Source organism: Triticum dicoccoides, chromosome 5A (assembly GCF_002162155.2).
Source record: "Triticum dicoccoides isolate Atlit2015 ecotype Zavitan chromosome 5A, WEW_v2.0, whole genome shotgun sequence".
NCBI lineage: Eukaryota > Viridiplantae > Streptophyta > Magnoliopsida > Poales > Poaceae > Triticum > Triticum dicoccoides.
Genome location: NC_041388.1, coordinates 397,577,064 through 397,595,552, shown reverse-complemented (window position 1 = coordinate 397,595,552; position 18,489 = coordinate 397,577,064). Strand labels below are relative to the sequence as shown.

The 18,489-nt window shown below is 46.3% G+C and overlaps 1 protein-coding gene across 1 annotated transcript; it reads right to left on the bottom strand.

Moving 5' to 3' along the window:
• Window positions 1–14,188: 14,188 nt before the first annotated feature.
• Window positions 14,189–16,044, bottom strand: LOC119301786 (STOREKEEPER protein-like). Its single transcript, XM_037578765.1, has one exon. It carries the CDS (start codon window positions 15,941–15,943, stop codon window positions 14,471–14,473), a length of 1,473 nt encoding a protein of 490 aa, XP_037434662.1. The 5' UTR covers window positions 15,944–16,044; the 3' UTR covers window positions 14,189–14,470.
• Between the last annotated feature and the right edge of the window lie 2,445 nt (window positions 16,045–18,489).

The following is an 18,489-nucleotide window of genomic DNA, read 5'->3' as shown; positions in this document are numbered from 1 at the left end:
GAACCTTAATAATTGTTATTTAGTGCCAAGTTTGAGCATGAACATTGTATCTGGATCTCGTTTAATACGAGATGGCTGCTCATTTAAGTTTGAGAATAATGGTTGTTCGATTTATATGAGAGATATGTTTTATGGTCATGCTCCGATGGTCAATGGTTTATTCTTAATGAATCTCGAGCGTAATATTACACATGTTCATAGTGTAGATGCCAAAAGATTTAAAGTTGATAACGATAGTCCCACATACTTGTGGCACTGCCGCCTTGGTCACATTGGTGTCAAGCGCATGAAGAAGCTCCATGCCGATGGACTTTTAGAGTCTCTTGATTATGAATCGTTTGACACGTGCGAACCATGCCTCTTAGGTAAAATGACCAAGACTCCGTTCTCCGGAACAATGGAGCGAGCAACCAACTTGTTGGAAATCATACATACCGATGTGTGCGGTCCAATGAGCGTTGAGGCTCGCGGAGGATATCGTTATGTTCTCACTCCCACAGATGACTTGAGTAGATATGGGTATGTCTACTTAATGAAACACAAGTCTGAGACCTTTGAAAAGTTCAAGGAATTTCAGAATGAGGTGGAGAATCAACGTGACCGAAAGATAAAATTCTTACGATCAGATCGTGGAGGAGAATACTTAAGTCACGAATTTGGTACACACTTAAAGAAATGTGGAATCGTTTCACAGCTCACGCCGCCTGGAACACCTCAGCGAAACGGTGTGTCCGAACGTCGTAATCGCACTCTATTGGATATGGTGCGGTCTATGATGTCTCTTACCGATTTACCGCTATCATTTTGGGGATACGCTCTAGAGACAGCTACATTCACTTTAAATAGGGCACCGTCTAAATCCGTTGAGACGACACCGTATGAATTATGGTTTGGAAAGAAACCTAAGCTGTCGTTTCTAAAAGTTTGGGGATGCGAAGCTTATGTCAAGAAACTTCAACCTGAAAAGCTCGAACCCAAGTCGGAAAAATGCGTATTCATAGGATACCCTAAGGAAACTATAGGGTATACCTTCTACTTAAGATCCGAAGGCAAGATCTTTGTTGCCAAGAACGGATGCTTTCTGGAAAAAGAGTTTCTCTCGAAATAAGTAAGTGGGAGGAAAGTAGAACTCGATGAAGTACTACCTCTTGAGCGGGATAGTGACGCAGCACAGGAAACCGTTCCTGTGATGCCCACACCAACTGAAGAGGAAAACCATGATAATGATCAAAGTACTTCGGATCAAGTTACTGCTGAACTTCGTAGGTCCACAAGGACACGTTCCGCACCAGAATGGTACGGCAACCCTGTCCTGGAAATCATGTTGTTAGACAACAATGAACCTTCGAACTATGAAGAAGCAATGACGGGCCCGGATTCCAACAAATGGCTTGAAGCCATGAAATCCGAGATAGAATCCATGTATGAAAACAAAGTATGGACTTTGACAGACTTGCCCGATGATCGGCGAGCGATAGAAAACAAATGGATCTTTAAGAAGAAGACGGACGCGGATGGTAATGTTACCATCTATAAAGCTCGACTTGTCGCTAAGGGTTATCGACAGGTTCAAGGGATTGACTACGACGAGACATTCTCTCCCGTAGAGAAGCTAAAGTCCGTCCGAATCATGTTAGCAATTGCCGCATACTATGATTATGAGATATGGCAGATGGACGTCAAAACAGCATTCCTTAACGGGCATCTTAAGGAAGAACTGTATATGATGCAGCCGGAAGGTTTTGTCGATCCTCAGAACGCTAACAAAGTATGCAAGCTCCAGCGATCCATTTATGGACTGGTGCAAGCATCTCGGAGTTCGAACATTCGCTTTGATGAGATGATCAAAGCGTTTGGATTTATGCAGACTTATGGAGAAGCCTGCGTTTACAAGAAAGTGAGTGGGAGCTCTGTAGCATTTCTCATATTATATGTAGATGACATACTCCTGATGGGAAATAATATAGAATTTCTGGACAGCATTAAGGCCTACTTGAATAAGTGTTTTTCAATGAAGGACCTTGGAGAAGCTGCTTATATATTAGGCATCAAGATCTATAGAGATAGATCGAGACGCCTCATAGGTCTTTCACAAAGTACATACCTTGATAAGATTTTGAAGAGATTCAGAATGGATCAGTCCAAGAAGGGGTTCTTGCCTATGTTACAAGGTATGAGACTGAGCTCAACTCAGTCACCGACCACGGCAAAAGATAAAGAAGAGATGAGTGTCATCCCCTATGCTTCAGCCATAGGATCTATTATGTATGCCATGCTGTGTACCAGACCCGATGTAAACCTTGCCGTAAGTTTGGTAGCAAGATACCAAAGTAATCCCGGCAAGGAACACTGGACAGCGGTCAAGAATATCCTGAAGTACCTGAAAAGGACAAAGGACATGTTTCTCGTTTATGGAGGAGACGAAGAGCTCGTCGTAAAGGGTTACGTCGACGCTAGCTTCGACTCAGATCCGGATGACTCTAAGTCACAAACCGGATACGTGTATATGTTGAATGGTGGAGCAGTAAGCTGGTGTAGCTGCAAGCAGAGCGTCGTGGCGGGATCTACATGTGAAGCGGAGTACATGGCAGCCTCGGAGGCAGCACATGAAGCGATTTGGGTGAAGGAGTTCATCACCGACCTAGGAGTCATACCCAATGCGTCGGGGCCGATCAAACTCTTCTGTGACAACACTGGAGCTATTGCCCTCGCAAAGGAGCCCAGGTTTCACAAGAAGACCAGGCACATCAAGCGTCGTTTCAACTCCATCCGTGAAAATGTTCAAGATGGAGACATAGAGATTTGCAAAGTGCACACGGATCTGAATGTCGCAGATCCGCTGACTAAACCTCTCTCGCGTGCAAAACATGATCAACACCAGAACTCTATGGGTGTTCGGTTCATCACAATGTAACTAGATTAGTGACTCTAGTGCAAGTGGGAGACTGTTGGAAATATGCCCTAGAGGCAATAATAAAAGTATTATTATATTTCATTGTTCATGATAATTGTCTTTTATTCATGCTATAACTGTATTATCCGGAAATCGTAATACACGTGTGAATACTTAGACCACACAATGTCCCTGGTAAGCCTCTAGTTGACCAGCTCGTTGTGATCAACAGATAGTCATGGTTTCCTGACTATGGACATTGGATGTCATTGATAACGGGATCACATCATTAGGAGAATGATGTGATGGACAAGACCCAATCCTAAGCATAGCATAAAAGATCGTGTAGTTCGTTTTGCTAGAGCTTTGCAAGTGTCAAGTATCTCTTCCTTCGACCATGAGATCGTGTAACTCCCGGATACCATAAGAGTGCCTTGGGTATACCAAACGTCACAACGTAACTGGGTGACTATAAAGGTGCATTACAGGTATCTCCGAAAGTAGCTGTTGGGTTGACATGGATCGAGACTGGGATTTGTCACTCTGTATGACGGAGAGGTATCTCTGGGCCCACTCGGTAATGCATCATCATATTGAGCTCAATGTGACCAAGGTGTTGGACACGGGATCATGCATTACGGTACGAGTAAAGTGACTTGCCGGAAACGAGACTGAACAAGGTATTGGGATACCGGCGATCGAGTCTCGGGCAAGTAACGTACCGATTGACAAAGGGAATTGCATACAGGGTTTGATCGAATCCTCGACATAGTGGTTCATCCGATGACAACATCGAGGAGCATGTGGGAGCCATCATGGGTATCCAGATCCCGCTGATGGTTATTGACTGAGAGAGTCTCGGTCATGTCTGCATGTCTCCCGAACCCGTAGGGTCTACACACTTAAGGTTCAGTTACGCTAGGGTTATAGGGATATGTATATGCAGTAACCCGAATGTTGTTCGGAGTCCCGGATGAGATCCCGGACGTCACGAGGAGTTCCGGAATGGTCCGGAGGTAAAGATTTATATATGGGAAGTCCTGTTTCGGGCATCGGGACAAGTTTCGGGGTTATCGGTATTGTACCGGGACCACCGGAAGGGTCCCGGGGGTCCACCGGGTGGGTCCACCTGTCCCGGGGGGCCACATGGGCTGTGTGGGGTGCGCCTTGGCCTAATGGGCCAAGGGCACCAGCCCCACATAGGCCCATGCGCCTAGGGTTCAAAGGGGACAAGAGTCCTAGGAGGGTAAGGCACCTCCTAGGTGCCTTGGGGGGAGGGAAAACCCCCCTTGGCCGCCGCACCCCCTAGGAGATTGGATCTCCTAGGGCCGGCCACCCCCCCTTGGCACCCCTATATATAGTGGGGGAGAGGAGGGACTTCATACCTGAACGTCTCGGCCTTTGGTTGCCTCCTTCTCCCTCCCCAACACCTCATCCACCTCCATAGTGCTTAGCGAAGCTCTGCCGGAGTACTGCAGCTCCACCAACACCACGCCATCGTGCTGCTGCTGGTGCCATCTCCCTCAACCTCTCCTCCCTTCCTTGCTGGATCAAGAAGGAGGAGACGTGGCTGTTTCGTACGTGTGTTGAACGCGGAGGTGCCGTCCGTTCGGCGCAGGTCATCGGTGATTTGGATCACGTCGAGTACGACTACATCATCACCTTGCAAGCTTCCGCACGCGATCTACAAGTGGTATGTAGATGCAAACTCTCTCCCTAGACTCGTTGCTTAGATGAACTCATAGATGGATCTTGGTGAAACCGTAGGAAAAATTTTAATTTTCTGCAACGTTCCCCAACACAGAATGCCTTGCTGGAAAACCTTATTCCAAAGAAGAGATTAAGGAGACCATTTTGAGCTCTTATTCTCATGGTGTCCTTGGCAGGATGGGTTTTCTTTTACCTTTAATCAGACGTTTTGGGATTTAATTAGAGAGGATTTTATGGGGCTTATGAGGGATTTTTGAAGCTGGTACTTTGGATGTTTACTGTATTAATTTTGCTATTATTACCCTGATTCCTGAGTAACCTAATGCCAAAGAGATGAAGAAGTTCCGTCCTATTAGCATGGGTAATTGTGTTATTAAGATTTTTCACTAAAGTTATGACTATTAGAGTTTCTCCTATTTGTGATAGGCTTATTTCTCCAAATCAAATTACATTTATTAAATAGAGGTTTATTCCAGAAAGTGTTGTAATGGCTCATGAGGTTATCCATGAGATTCATAGAACTGGTGCCAATGGGCTGGTGTTGAAACTAGACTATGAGAAAGCCTATGATAAAGTGAGTTGGGATTTTCTTATGGAAATGCTTACATCTAGAGGTTTTTTTAGTAAATGGATTGGTTGTATTTGTAGTACTTTATTCCAAAATTCTTTCTGTGTTAGGATCAATGATACCAATGGTCCTTATTTTGTTGGTGGTAAAGGTTTGAAACAAGGAGACCCTTTTCCCCCCATTGCTTTTTAACTTGGTTGTTGATGCTTTTAGAAGATGCTTGCTAAAGACGCTCAACACAATGTAATCGATGGCTTATTTCCTCATGCTATTCCTGGTGGTGGTGTTAGTCTGCAATATGCAGATGACAACAACAACAACAACAACAAAGCCTTTAGTCCCAAACAAGTTGGGGTAGGCTAGAGGTGAAACCCATAAGATCTCGCAACCAACTCATGGCTCTGGCACATGGATAGCAAGCTTCCACGCACCCCTGTCCATAGCTAGCTCTTTGTCGATACTCCAATCCTTCAGGTCTCTCTTAACGGACTCCTCCCATGTCAAAATCGGTCGACCCCGCCCTCTCTTGACATTCTCCGCACGCTTTAGCCGTCCGCTATGCACAGGAGCTTCTGGAGGCCTGCGCTGAATATGCCCAAACCATCTCAAACGATGTTGGACAAGCTTCTCCTCAATTGGTGCTACCCCAACTCTATCTCGTATATCATCATTTCGGACTCGATCCTTCCTCGTGTGGCCACACATCCATCTCAACATACGCATCTCCGCCACACCTAACTGTTGAACATGTCGCCTTTTAGTCGGCCAACACTCCGCGCCATACAACATTGCGGGTCGAACCGCCGTCCTGTAGAACTTGCCTTTTAGCTTTTGTGGCACTCTCTTGTCACAGAGAATGCCAGAAGCTTGGCGCCACTTCATCCATCCGGTTTTGATTCGATGGTTCACATCTTCATCAATACCCCCATCCTCCTGCAACATTGACCCCAAATACCGAAAGGTGTCTTTCCGAGGTACCACATGGCCATCAAGGCTAACCTCCTCCTACTCACAACTAGTAGTACTGAAACCGCACATCATGTACTCGGTTTTAGTTCTACTAAGCCTAAACCCTTTCGATTCCAAGGTTTGTCTCCATAACTCTAACTTCCTATTTACCCCGGTCCGACTATCGTCAACTAGCACCACATCATCCGCAAAGAGCATACACCATGGGATATCTCCTTGTATACCCCTTGTGACCTCATCCATCACCAATGCAAAAAGATAAGGGCTCAAAGCTGACCCCTGATGCAGTCCTATCTTAATCGGGAAATCATCGGTGTCGACATCACTTGTTCGAACACTTGTCACAACATTATTGTACATGCTCCTTTGGATCATGCTAGAAATTTTAAATGGATACTTTCTTGTTTTAAGAAGTTGTCTTGGATGGAAATTAATTTCCATAAAAGTGACATGCGTATCCATGTAGAGGATAACATTGCTAATTCCTTTTCTCAAATCTTTTGTTGCAGATTGGTTCATTCCTTTTTAAGTAATTGGGTGTTCCTTTGCATTTCAAAAAGTTGAGAAGGGAGAATCTTCAACCCATTATTGATAGGATTATTTAGAATATTTCTAGCTAGATTGGTAGGAATTTGTCCTATAGGGGAAAGTTGATCCTACTCAATACTTGCATTGCTAGTATTCCTACCTATCAAATGTCCATGATTAAATTTCCTAAGTGGGCCATTAAAGCAAATTTCTCATTTCTTTTAGGGCAACATTGGGGAAGATCACAAATTCCATCTTGCAAATTGGGGGCTTGTTTCTTGAAAGAAAGGTTGGGTCCCTAATCTTTGGGATTTTAACATGGCTTTTCTCGCCTCTTGGAGTAAAAGGTTTTTTGACAATCGTCCCAATGACTAGAAGAGGTTGTTGAGTTTAATATAATACTGATAAACCTAATATTCTTTGGGCTAGGCTTGGTCTGGGCTCTCCTTTTTTGAAAGGTGTTTACTGGGCTTTTTTCTACTGTTAAAACATTTTATAGATGGAAACTTGGTAATGGGAAAATGGTGCCTTTCTGGCATGATGTTTGGATGCGTGAGTGTTCACTCAAGACCAATTTTGGGACTTGTATGTGATTTGCCAATAACAATATGCCGCACTTGCATAGGTTTGGGATGGTTCAGATCTAAAGTTGATTTTCAGAAGATGTGTTAGTGAGCAAATTCTTGGTAGCTGGTTTGAGTTTCCTTCTCTCATGAAACCAATTGTTCTATCTAGTGAAGTCATGTTTGGTCTCTTGAGCCTTCTGGCATATATTCTGTTATGTCCTTCTACAAGTTAATCAATTTTGGTGGGATCTCTTCTAGTCTTAAAGATTGCATTTGGAAAATTAAAACCCCTCCAAACATTCATGTTTTTATGGCTCATTTTACATAATAAGAGTCTTAATAGAGATAATTTGGCTAAACGGCACCAATGTGGTTGTTCCTAATTGTGTATTTGAAATGGAAAGTATTCAACATATGTTCTTTGATGCGTTGTTGCAAAAAAAACTGGAATGGTGGCTGAGATACTTGGTATCCCAAGTCCTTCTCTTTTTATGACTTAGTTGTCTACTGTATAAAAAAGAAACATGATCATATCTCCTACCTTGTGGTTGCTACACAACAATTTGTTTTCAAGGTCGAACTTGCGAAGCATGAAGTGCATCTTGGGTTTGGTCAGAGTTATGCTAAACACCGACAAGTTTGCATGTGCCTTACGCCTCCGGTGGCTTTGGTATGAATGGAAGGAGCCACGCAAGTTATGGGTGGGATATGGAAACCCTTGCACATGGGAGGATTTTGAGTTCTTCTACACCTCAACTACTATTATCGTCGGTGACGACGCCCAAATGTTGTTTTGGGACTCCCTTTGGTTGCTTGGGCACAAGCCCAAAGATATTGCTCTTCTAATATACGAGGCTCGAGGAGAAATAATCGAAAGGTGTGCGAGGCTCTTAGAGAAAACGTGTGGATCCTCAAAATAAACCACAACACCATCATCTCCGGTGCCCACATCTTAGAATTCTTCACTCTTTGGTTGCTTGTTCATGACTTCCACCTTGATGAGCAACACGAGGATGATATTATTTGGAAGCACTCGAACGATGAAGTTTACTCGGCGGCCACCACATACAAGGCCCAATTCCTTGGCCTAACCCTTTCACCCATGGACCGCATGGTTTGAAAAATGTGGGTAACTCTAAAGATCAAATTCTTTGCATGGCTAGCTTTGCAACATAGAATTTAGACCGCCGATCGTCTGGGGAAGCATGGTTGGCCAAACTGTGGCCTTTGCCCTCTTTGCAAAAGGGAACAAGAGATGGGTGCACACCTAATCTTCAAATGTTGGTACACTATTAGGCTTTGGAGATCTGTCATTGCGAAACTTGGCCTTGCACAAATGGCAACATCCGTCTGGCACCTTGACGCATCCGTCCCTCTGGTTTTGATCTATTGTAGCTGCTTACCTTATCCTGCTAGGCACCCTTTTGAATTTCTCAAAACTGGTTGTGGCAGAGAGCTGTTTGAACACCCCTTTGGTTCAAAATAAAACAAAATTGGATGGTCGGAGTTGGATTGGTTCCACCAGATGAACGCTGCTCGTTGGGAGAAAGAAGCCATGGTCGCTTGCAAATTCACTGGCAGCTGATGGTCAAGTTCTCACCCACACGAGCTTCGCTGAAAAATCATGGAGTTCCCCTGGATGATGCCAGGCTACACCCACACCCTGATTAACGACGATCCTCCTCCACTCCTCCTAAACCCTGAACGGCCCGCGCCGCGCGCTGCGCCCACTGGAGAATTGTACAACGCACAACAAAAGCTATTGGTGCATATCTTGACTAGTTGAATTGTAGCTAGATTATTGTCTTTATTAGTTGCCATGGCTGTCTATACTTCTATGCCTACAAGATGAACCCATGTATGGGGCAGTCATAAACCTCTTATGTCTGATCAATTTAGCACATAAAATTGAACGGTAGAGTGCTCACTTTTGTGAGCTGGGATTAACACTTCCCTCTCTCTTTCCCTTGTGGCCTTGCCTAGAATTGGGAGTGATCACACTCCTCCCATTTTAGACATTCGGGTCAGAAAAATTACAAGTCCCAAGATATTTAGGTTTGAGAAGTGGTGGTTATCTCACCCTAACTTTACTAAATTGGTTCATGATGTGTGGAGTACTAATTCTAATGATGTTTCCGCCATTGAGAATTGGTAATTCAAAACTAGGTTTCTTAGGAAGAAGATTAAAGGTTGGAATAATAACATTGAGGTAGCTAATCAAAAGAAGAAGAAAGCTCTCCTTATGGAGTTTAATATTTCAGCTGTTTTTTGAGAAAACTTGCTACCAAATGAGGATATAAATAGAATGTAAGAGACTGCCTTGTGGCAAAGATCTAGAGATAGAAAGATTTAGGGGGGGTTCACAATGATGCTTATTTTCATTTCTTTTGGTTAACCATGGACATCGTAAGAATCATCTATCCGCTATCACCGGGCATAATGGTCATGTGACCTATACCTCTGAGATGTTGGGGGTGGCTACTTCTTTCTACAAGAATTTATTTTCTTTTAAGCCTAAGCCTGATATTTATTTGGGTTCTATTTTTTGTGAGGCTAATGATCTTGTTTCTAAGGAAGAGAATGCCTTACTGGAAAAAACCTTATTCCGAATAAGAGATTAAGGATACCATTACGAGCTCTTATGCTCACCGTGCCCTTGGCCCGGATGGGTTTTCTTTTATATTTTATTAGACGTTTTGGGATTTAATTAAAAAGGATTTTATGGGCCTTGTGAGGGATTTTGAAGCTGGTACTTTGGACGTTTGCCGTCTTAATTTTGCTATTATTACCCTGATTCCTAAGTAACCTAATGCCAAAGAGATGACGAAGTTCCGTCCTATCAGCCTGGGTAACTGTGTTATTGAGTTTTTTTACTAAATTTATGTCTCCTAGAGTTTCTCCTATTTGTGTTAGGCTTATTTCTCTAAATCAAATTATGTTTATTCTAGGAAGTGTTGTGATGGCTCATGAGGTTATCCATGAGATTCATAGAACTGGTGTCAATGGGCTAGTGTTGAAACTAGCCTATGATAAAGCCTATGATAGAGTGAGTTAGGATATTCTTGTGGAAATGTTCACATCTAGGGGTTTGGGTAGTTAATGGATTGCTTGTATTTGTAGTACTTTATTCCAAAATTCTTTTTGTGTTAGGATCAATGATACCAATGGTCCTTATTTTGTTGGTGGCAAAGGTTTGAAACAAGGAGACCCTTTTCCCCCCATTGCCTTTTAACTTGGTTGATGATGTCTTTCCTAAGATGCTTGATAAAGATGCTCAACACAATTTAATTGATGGCTTATTTCCTCATGCTATTCCTGGTGGTGGTGTTAGTCTGTACTATGCAGATGACACCATTCTCCTTTTAAATGCTCCTTTGGATCACGATAGAAATTTGAAATGGATCCTTTATTGTTTTAAGAAGTTGTCTTGAATGAAAATTAATTTCCATAAAAGTGACATGCGTACTTCTCAAATATTTTGCTAACAGACTGGTTCATTTCCTTTTAAGTAATTGGGTGTTCCTTTGCATCTCAAAAGGTTGAGAAGGGAGGATCTTCAACCCATTATTGATAGGATTATTAGAATATTTCTAGCTGGATTGGTAGAAATTTGTCCTATAGGGGAAAGTTGCTCCTGCTCAGTACTTGCATTGTTCAGTACTTGCATTGTAATCAGGCTATGCCTGCCCATTGTAATTACCCATCCATATAATGAAAAATAGAGTCACAGTAGGGGTCTTCCCTATTGTTTTTGCACACACAAAATGACCATGATTAAATTTCCTAAGTGGGCCATGAAAGAAAATGGGTCTTTTCTTTTGGGGCAACATTGGGGAGGATCGCAAATACCATCTTGGAAATTGGGGGCTTGTTTCTTGAAAGAAAGATTGGGTCCCTAATCTTTGGGATTTTAACATGGCTTTTCTGGTCTCTTGGAGTAAAAGGTTTCCTGATAATCGACCCAATGACTGAAGATGTTGTTGAGTTTAAGTATAATACTGATAAACCTACTATTCTTTGGGATAGGCCTGGTCTGGGCTCTCCTTTTTGGAAAGGTGTTTCCTGAGCTTTTTCTGCTGTTAAAACTTTTTATAGATGGAAACTTGGTAATGGGAAAAATGTTGCCTTCTGACATGATGTTTGGATGGGTGAGTGTTCACTCAAGACCAATTTTTGGGACTTGTATGTGATTTGCCAACAGCAAGATGCTACAGTTGCATGGGTTTTGGGATGGTTCAGATCTAAAGTTGACTTTTAGAAGATGTGTTAGTGAGAAAATTATCGGTAGCTGGTTTGAGTTGCTTTCTCTCATGAAACCAATTGTTTTATCTAGTGAAGCCATGTTTGGTCTCTTGAGTCTTCTGGCATATATTCTATTAAGTCCTTTTACAAGCTAATCAATTTTGGTGGGATCTCTTCTAGTCTTAAAGATTGCATTTGGAAAATTAAAACACCTCCAAATATTCGTGTTTTCTATGGCTCATTTTACATAATAAGAGTCTTAATAGAGATAATTTGGCTAAACGGCGCCAATGTGGTTGATCCTACTTGTGTATTTTGCAATGAAATGGAAGGTATTCAACATCTGTTCTTTGATTGGGTTGTTGCAAAAAAAAGCTGGAATGGTGGCTGATATACTTGGTATTCCAAGTCCTTGCTCCTTTTATGACTTGGTTGTCTACTGGATAAAAAGGAAACATGCTATAGTTGTTAAGATGATCACATTTGCTACCTTATGGTTGTTACACAACAGTTTTTTTTTCAAGGTCGTGCATCCTGGGTTTGGTCAGACAATGGAAGATGCTCTGTGCAGATGCTCAAGCTGCCCTGCTCCTCAGATGCTTGCGCGGTTGCGCCTAATCGATCATCATCGGAGGGAGCTCCTTGGGATTGCTTGGAGATGATCAATGCCCGGGTGGTTTAGTAGGGTGATGGTAGGTTCCCTCTGATTTCTATCTATTGTACTCCATCTGTCTCAAAATAAGTGTCTCAACTCTGTACTAACTTTTTTACTGTAGCTGCCTACCTTGTCCTGCTAGGCACCCTTTTGAATTTCTCAAAACTGGTTGTGGCCGAGAGCTGTTTGAACGTTGGTGGTGGTGTTTGCCTCTGCTTTTTAATAGAAAGTCGAGGGCAGGGGGAAACCCCTTTGATTCAAAAAAATAAATTGAACGGTAGGAGTTGGATTGGTTCCGCCAGATGAACGCTGCACGTTGAGAGAGAAGCCACGGTCGATTGCAAATTCACTGGCAGCTGATGGTCCTATTGAAATTAGGATTACTCTATTACAAGTGGAGTCATAGTCTTGCTTCCTTTGTAAGGAAATATTCCTTATACTTTTCTCTTAAATCGGCCCACCATAGCTTGAGCCAGACTTCCATGAACCGCCCTCTGGGCCACCGGGTCTTGTCATTTCTCTGACCCGCCCGCCGGGTCACCAATGAGTCACCCGCCTCGGCCGGGTCATCAGTGAGTGAAGAGACCGGGCGGGTCACTTAGTGAGTCGCCAAGTCACGGCGGGTCACCAGTGAGTCGCCAAGTCCGGTCTCACCCACGCGAGCTTGGCTGAAAAATCATGGAGTTCCCCTTGATGATGCCAGGCTACACCCACACCCTGATTAACGACGTTCCTCCACTCCTCCTAAACCCTGAACGGCCCGCCCCGCGCGCTGCGCCCACTGGAGAATCGTACAGCGCACAACGAAAGCTACTGGTGCGTGGTTTCGCCAAAAATCTTCGGCCAGATGTGCTACCAGTTCGCTTGGAGATTCTCCAGCTCTGCTCTACCTGAACTGTCGGCCCAGCTTTGCCGTCCACCAAAAGACAAACGAAAGCAATGGTTCAAAGAGTACAGCAGTGTACTGTTGCACTATCAGGACACAAAGGGATGGTAATTTATCTCATCTACTACTGGAATCTGAACTCAACCTGATCAATTTCGTTTCGCTTCACGGTGAGGTCAAAGGGTCCGAGGAATGGTTGCCCTGATCAAATAATGTAATTCGATTTGCAAAATGCTTCTATGCATGATCGACATGTTTTTTCCCTTGAAGAAAAACCGGCTTACGGTTGGACTCACAAGACCTGATCATGGTACATGCCCTCAGACACACCGGTATCCTCAAGAATGTCATGATAAAAATGAAAAGGGCTAAGATAATCACCACACCAGTGAAGAGAGAGCCCAGGACTCGCAGGACTCTAAAAATCCATGGATAGAGAAAACACCAGCAAGGACCAAGATAATCACCCGTATCAAACACCAGTGACATGAGAGAACTATGGGGGGACACCAAAACGCACAAGTGCATAACACAAGCTCACCGACATAGACACGCATAACAGCCGCACAACAGCATAGGCATTAAACATGTGCAGAGATCACAATCAACAAAGGTTTCCATCAGGTGTATTTCAGACTACTATTCCCATCCCGAGAAAGCATCGACTTCAGAATATCCCCTTTTCAAAGAATGTGTTATGTGATGAAAGCACCAGCGAATCATGTTAAAGCTAACCACTACTTTTGACCCTCAACTATAACAACCACAGCACACCATCTTATTCAATCCAAGCAAAATTGGCAGGCCTTACATAATGGATGGTAGGAGCAACATCTCGCAAACTTTACAATATATAAACAACATTCACTATAAGAACTTGCTTAAATATAACAACAACATTCTCACTATAAGAACTTGCTTAAATATAACACGCCGCTTAAATCTAACAGGCCCTGAAGCATGCACAGTAGCAGTTGTTTCTCAACTACAATTACAACTAGAAATGCTAATCAAGAAATCAAAAGGAAGACATTGCAACTCTAATTAAGCGCAATGACATGACCTAGCATGGTCACAAAATTATGCAACTCTAAGCGCGTAAGACGATAGCACCCAATATTGACCAGCCTGCAGATGATGTGATTTAAAAGGCCCAGCACAAAGGGGGGGATATGTGAACACAGCATTCACAACGAGGATACAAGAACCCTGATTTGACACAACCAAATAGCATATAAACCACAAGTTAGCACCTAAGAATCCCAAAATACAATGATCCATGAACAATAACAAGGAGAAGACCATCACTCCATGTTCTATGCCTAATTTTGATGGAGGCAACTGCAACCTTGTCCAGGGAAGTAAGTAATTAACCACATATAGTCTATCTAGAAACAAAAAGACTGATTTCCCCCTTCCAACAGTTTACCAATCACTATCGATCAGCCATTATTCAGTCAGCACTCTCAAGGGCATCGAGCACCATCCTCACCGTCTCCTTCATCAGGTCCATCCTACGCAGCTGCTGTCTGATCTCCGTCAACCTAAACCTCCTCAGCTTTTCCTCTATCGCCCGTGCTTTTGATCCTTCGAGCACCTCAAATGCCTTCTTGAATGCCGCACCACTCGGATGCTCCTTGGACAGCTCCTCAACAGTCTCCCACAGGTAGGGATATGCATCCTTCCCCTTCTCAAGCCCACTTTTCCCTCTGCCATTGGCATTGACAGCCCCAAGCCCAATCCCATTGCCATTGGCCGCTGTAATTGGCCTCACCTTCCGGTTCTTGATGTGGTAGCGGTCATCCCGCTGACTCTCCATATCATCATCGCTATCTCCGCTGTATTGCAATTCATCACTATCACCACCACCATAATTCTCATACCCACTGCCTCCTCCATCACCACCACCACTACCAACCAACCCCCAGACCTTCTTGGCATGCTCATAGATGCTGCGGTCATGCGGGGTGTGCAACTCCTGCTCCCGTCCATTCTTGGCACGGGTGGCAAGCAACTGGTACTTCTGCTTGAGGCGCCGGACCTTATCACTGAGCTGCGTGGTGGATACCCTAACACTGAGCTGGGCACGGATGTGGCTGTGGAGCTTACCGATGTCATTGGTGGAACCAGGGAGCACGCCGCTCTTGGCGCGGTATGTGGCGAGGCCGCGCAGGATGAGAAGCTCGTCGTCATGGCTCCAGAGCCGCGAGGGGCGCTTCAGCGGGTCCGGAGAGGGCGCTGATATGGCGGCGCTGCGGGGGCGCTTGACGCGCGGCTCGGAGGCAGAGGCGCCGCCGCGGGGCGGCGAGTCCATGGGGCGGGAGCTGATGGGCTTGATGATGGATGCCTCGGCGCGGGGGCGGCGCGCGGAGCGGAGCGGCGAGACGTTGTTGTCTTCAGAGTCGGCGCCGGCGGCCGGGTCGAGGTCGGCGTCCGAGGCCACGGGCGCGGCGGAGTCCTCGGAGTCGGAGTTGATGCCGGGGGAGCGCGCCCTGGGCTTGCCGCCGGGCTTGGGCGACGAGGGGGCGGCCTTGGGAGCGGCGAGGCGGCGGTCGGCCTCGGCGTCAGAGTCCTCGGAGTTGTAGGAGTCGGAGTTGATGCCGGGGGAGCGCGCCCTGGGCTTGCCGCCGGGCTTGGGCGAGGAGGCGGCGGGCTTGGGCGCGGGGCGGCGGTGCGCCTCGGCGTCGGAGTCGTAGGTGCCCCCGGAGTCGGATCCGGCGGCGGCGGAGTCAGCCGCGACGGAGGGGGTGGAGGAGGGCGCGGCGGCGGACGACTTAGGGTTAGGGTTGGGCGGCGGGGTCTTGGAGGGGTCGGTGTCGGAGGGGGGGTCGTCGCGGCCGCGGCGGCGGTGGCCCGCGTCGCCCTCCGCGTCGGAGGCGTCGGACGGGGACCCCCACGCCGTGGCGGCGGAGCGCTTGGGTGCCATGCGGGACGCGGGCGGCGGGGCGGCAAGGTCTGGCCTGGGGCGCTCTCGCCTCGTGTCCCTCGCGCTGGGGGTCTGCGCTGTGGTGTGCTGTGCTCTGCTGCTAGCCCGGCGGCCCTTGGGTAATCTGTATCTGCATCGGTGCCGATATTTTAAGAGGCAGAGCGCGGCGCGGTGCGTGCGATCGAGTCGTTGGGTGCGGCGGGTGGGCGTGCTTGATTGGCATGCGCCACGCCCACGCCCGCGGTGGGTGGGTGGGTGCCGTGCCGGCCTTCCGTGCGGTGCGCAATGCCAATGCCAATGCCTGTCCGCGGCATGACCGGGCGGTCTCGTTGCCAAACAGTCGGCGCGACCGGGCGTGCTCGCTCCGCCCGGGTGTCTACCAGGCCCGTTTTCCTTTGACTCGAGTCAGACTGGTTCAAGTTTGACTAAGGTTGTCCCAACATATATGATGAGAGAAACTGTGATAAGAGATCATCTTTTAGTTAGGTATAAGAGAAGACATATTTTCTCTTGTATTTTCTCTCTCCCCATCTCAGTATTTACATGGGCGTGTTTGGTTGCCGTAATGAATAGTAATTGTGTTGCATACACATCTCAACCCAGTCTGGCTCTGAAAAAACAGCCTCATACGCGACATCTGCGAGTTGTTTGGTTGCCTACATTTAGGGTCCCTGCATTAGATAATACGCAAGTGCACTTTGTTTGGTTGCCTGCATTGGCCCAAGCGGCACATGAACTCAGTGTTTGGTTGCACGCATGAGGTATGATTAAGAGTTAGCACTTCACTTAGCAGACATGGTTGAAAGCTAGCAGAGGGAAGGGGATAAGAAGTGCAGTATGCGCCGGACAATGGCGACTACGGTGGATAGTGACTGTGGCGCCATGTCCGACATGACAAGCATGGAGTCATGGACGAGCGACCCCGTCGGCGGCACGTCGAGCGACACCGTCGGCGAACTAGCTGCGGTGCTCGCGCAAAGACAATGGACAGAGGAGGAGAATGCAGTGCTCGCGCCATGGTATCGTCAATGCAGTGGACGAGAGAGGAGGGCGAGATGATCGACGCCGGAAACTACTTCAGTGTAGTAGGGCGAGGGAGAGGAGGCGAAGATGATCGACCCCGTCGGCGGCGCGGCGAACTACAGTGTGCGCTGAGGCAGAGGACACAAGAAAGCAGTATGCGCGCCATTGCAGCGTCAGTGCAGTAGGAGGACGACAAAGAGTAGGCTGAGATGAGCGACGCCGCAAACGACTCTAGTGTAGTAGCACGTGGGCAAGGAGATCAAGGGAAAGGTCTTCGGCATCGAGAGGGACGAATAGGAGGGCTCTGAGCAGATGACAGAGGAGCTCGACATGACGGCCTCAGTGCAGTAGACTGTTGTTTAAAGAGAGATGAAGCTACGGTTGTCGAAACCAAAAACTTACAACACGAATGTTGTGAGGAACTGCGATATTAGGCTGCTGGTCAAAGGAAATTTCAAATGATCGATCGTGCGCGATGAATCTGATAAAATTCGTCCAGAATAGCTCCAAACGGGAACACGAGATTAAGAACTTACGGCCGACGAAAGTACGAACCGATCGCCTGAATGGAACCGTAGCATCGAAGTGCATCTTTTTCGTATAGAGCTTACCTCGAACCGAAGCACTGTTGTGTAGATCAGAGGGTTGAAGACCTCACGTAATCACCTCGCATCCCTCCCGTCTCCACTCGTGCAAGGGCCCACTCGCTTGTGCTCGCCTCGGCTTGGCTCGCGAGAAACTGCCGATTCCTGTGTTTTCAGTGAGCCAGGCCCAGAGGTGCTTTAAGTTTCGTGCTATGCAGGCCCAACAGGAAAACCAGTCAACCAAACAGCTCGTTCCCTTCCCGCACGGGCCTGGTTGGGCCTAATGCGAGCAACCAAACACGTCCCATTACACTCTTAAAATAGCATCATTGTACATGCCCTAATTGCATTGACGACGATGCCTTAGGGCATTGTTTTCTTTCTCAAAGGCATTGCCGTGGATCTTTCAAACATTGCCTGCATGTGCTCTCCAGGTGAAAGTCTCGCATCCAGTCGATGACATCGTAACCTCCTTGGGTGTGTCGTCTTGAAGCATCTGATCACGCCTTACTTGTTTGACATCTTAGTTTTGTTTTGACATCTTAGTTGGAGTGCGGTTGGCCAATTTAAGATCTATGACCGCAGTTCACGATGGGGGGGGGGTGTTTGCTTCTAGTCTTTTTTTCCTACTGAGTTTGCAGAAGAGTTTGATCCTCTCATCTAAAACCATGTTAGCGAGACAGGGTTCCACCTTCGATCCCCTCATCCCTATGAAAGGATGTTGACGGGTGGCAACCAGGCGACCACTCTCAAGCCACTGACTTGCTTGGTCAGATGAAGATGAAAGTTGAAGTCTTCCTCGGTGTTGGTTGTGTCGATGTGATCTGTGATTGCAAGCGTCGACTCTCTCCATCCTTGTTGTAGCTCTCTTGTCGTTTTTTAATGTGGTCTGTAATCATCGCATATTGTATTCCCTATAGTTTTCTGCCTCTATGGGTT

What these genes read in the sequence shown, in the direction of transcription:
- LOC119301786 (XM_037578765.1), bottom strand. Translation starts at nt 15,943, where the DNA reads ATGGCACCCAAGCGCTCCGCCGCCACGGCGTGGGGGTCCCCGTCCGAC.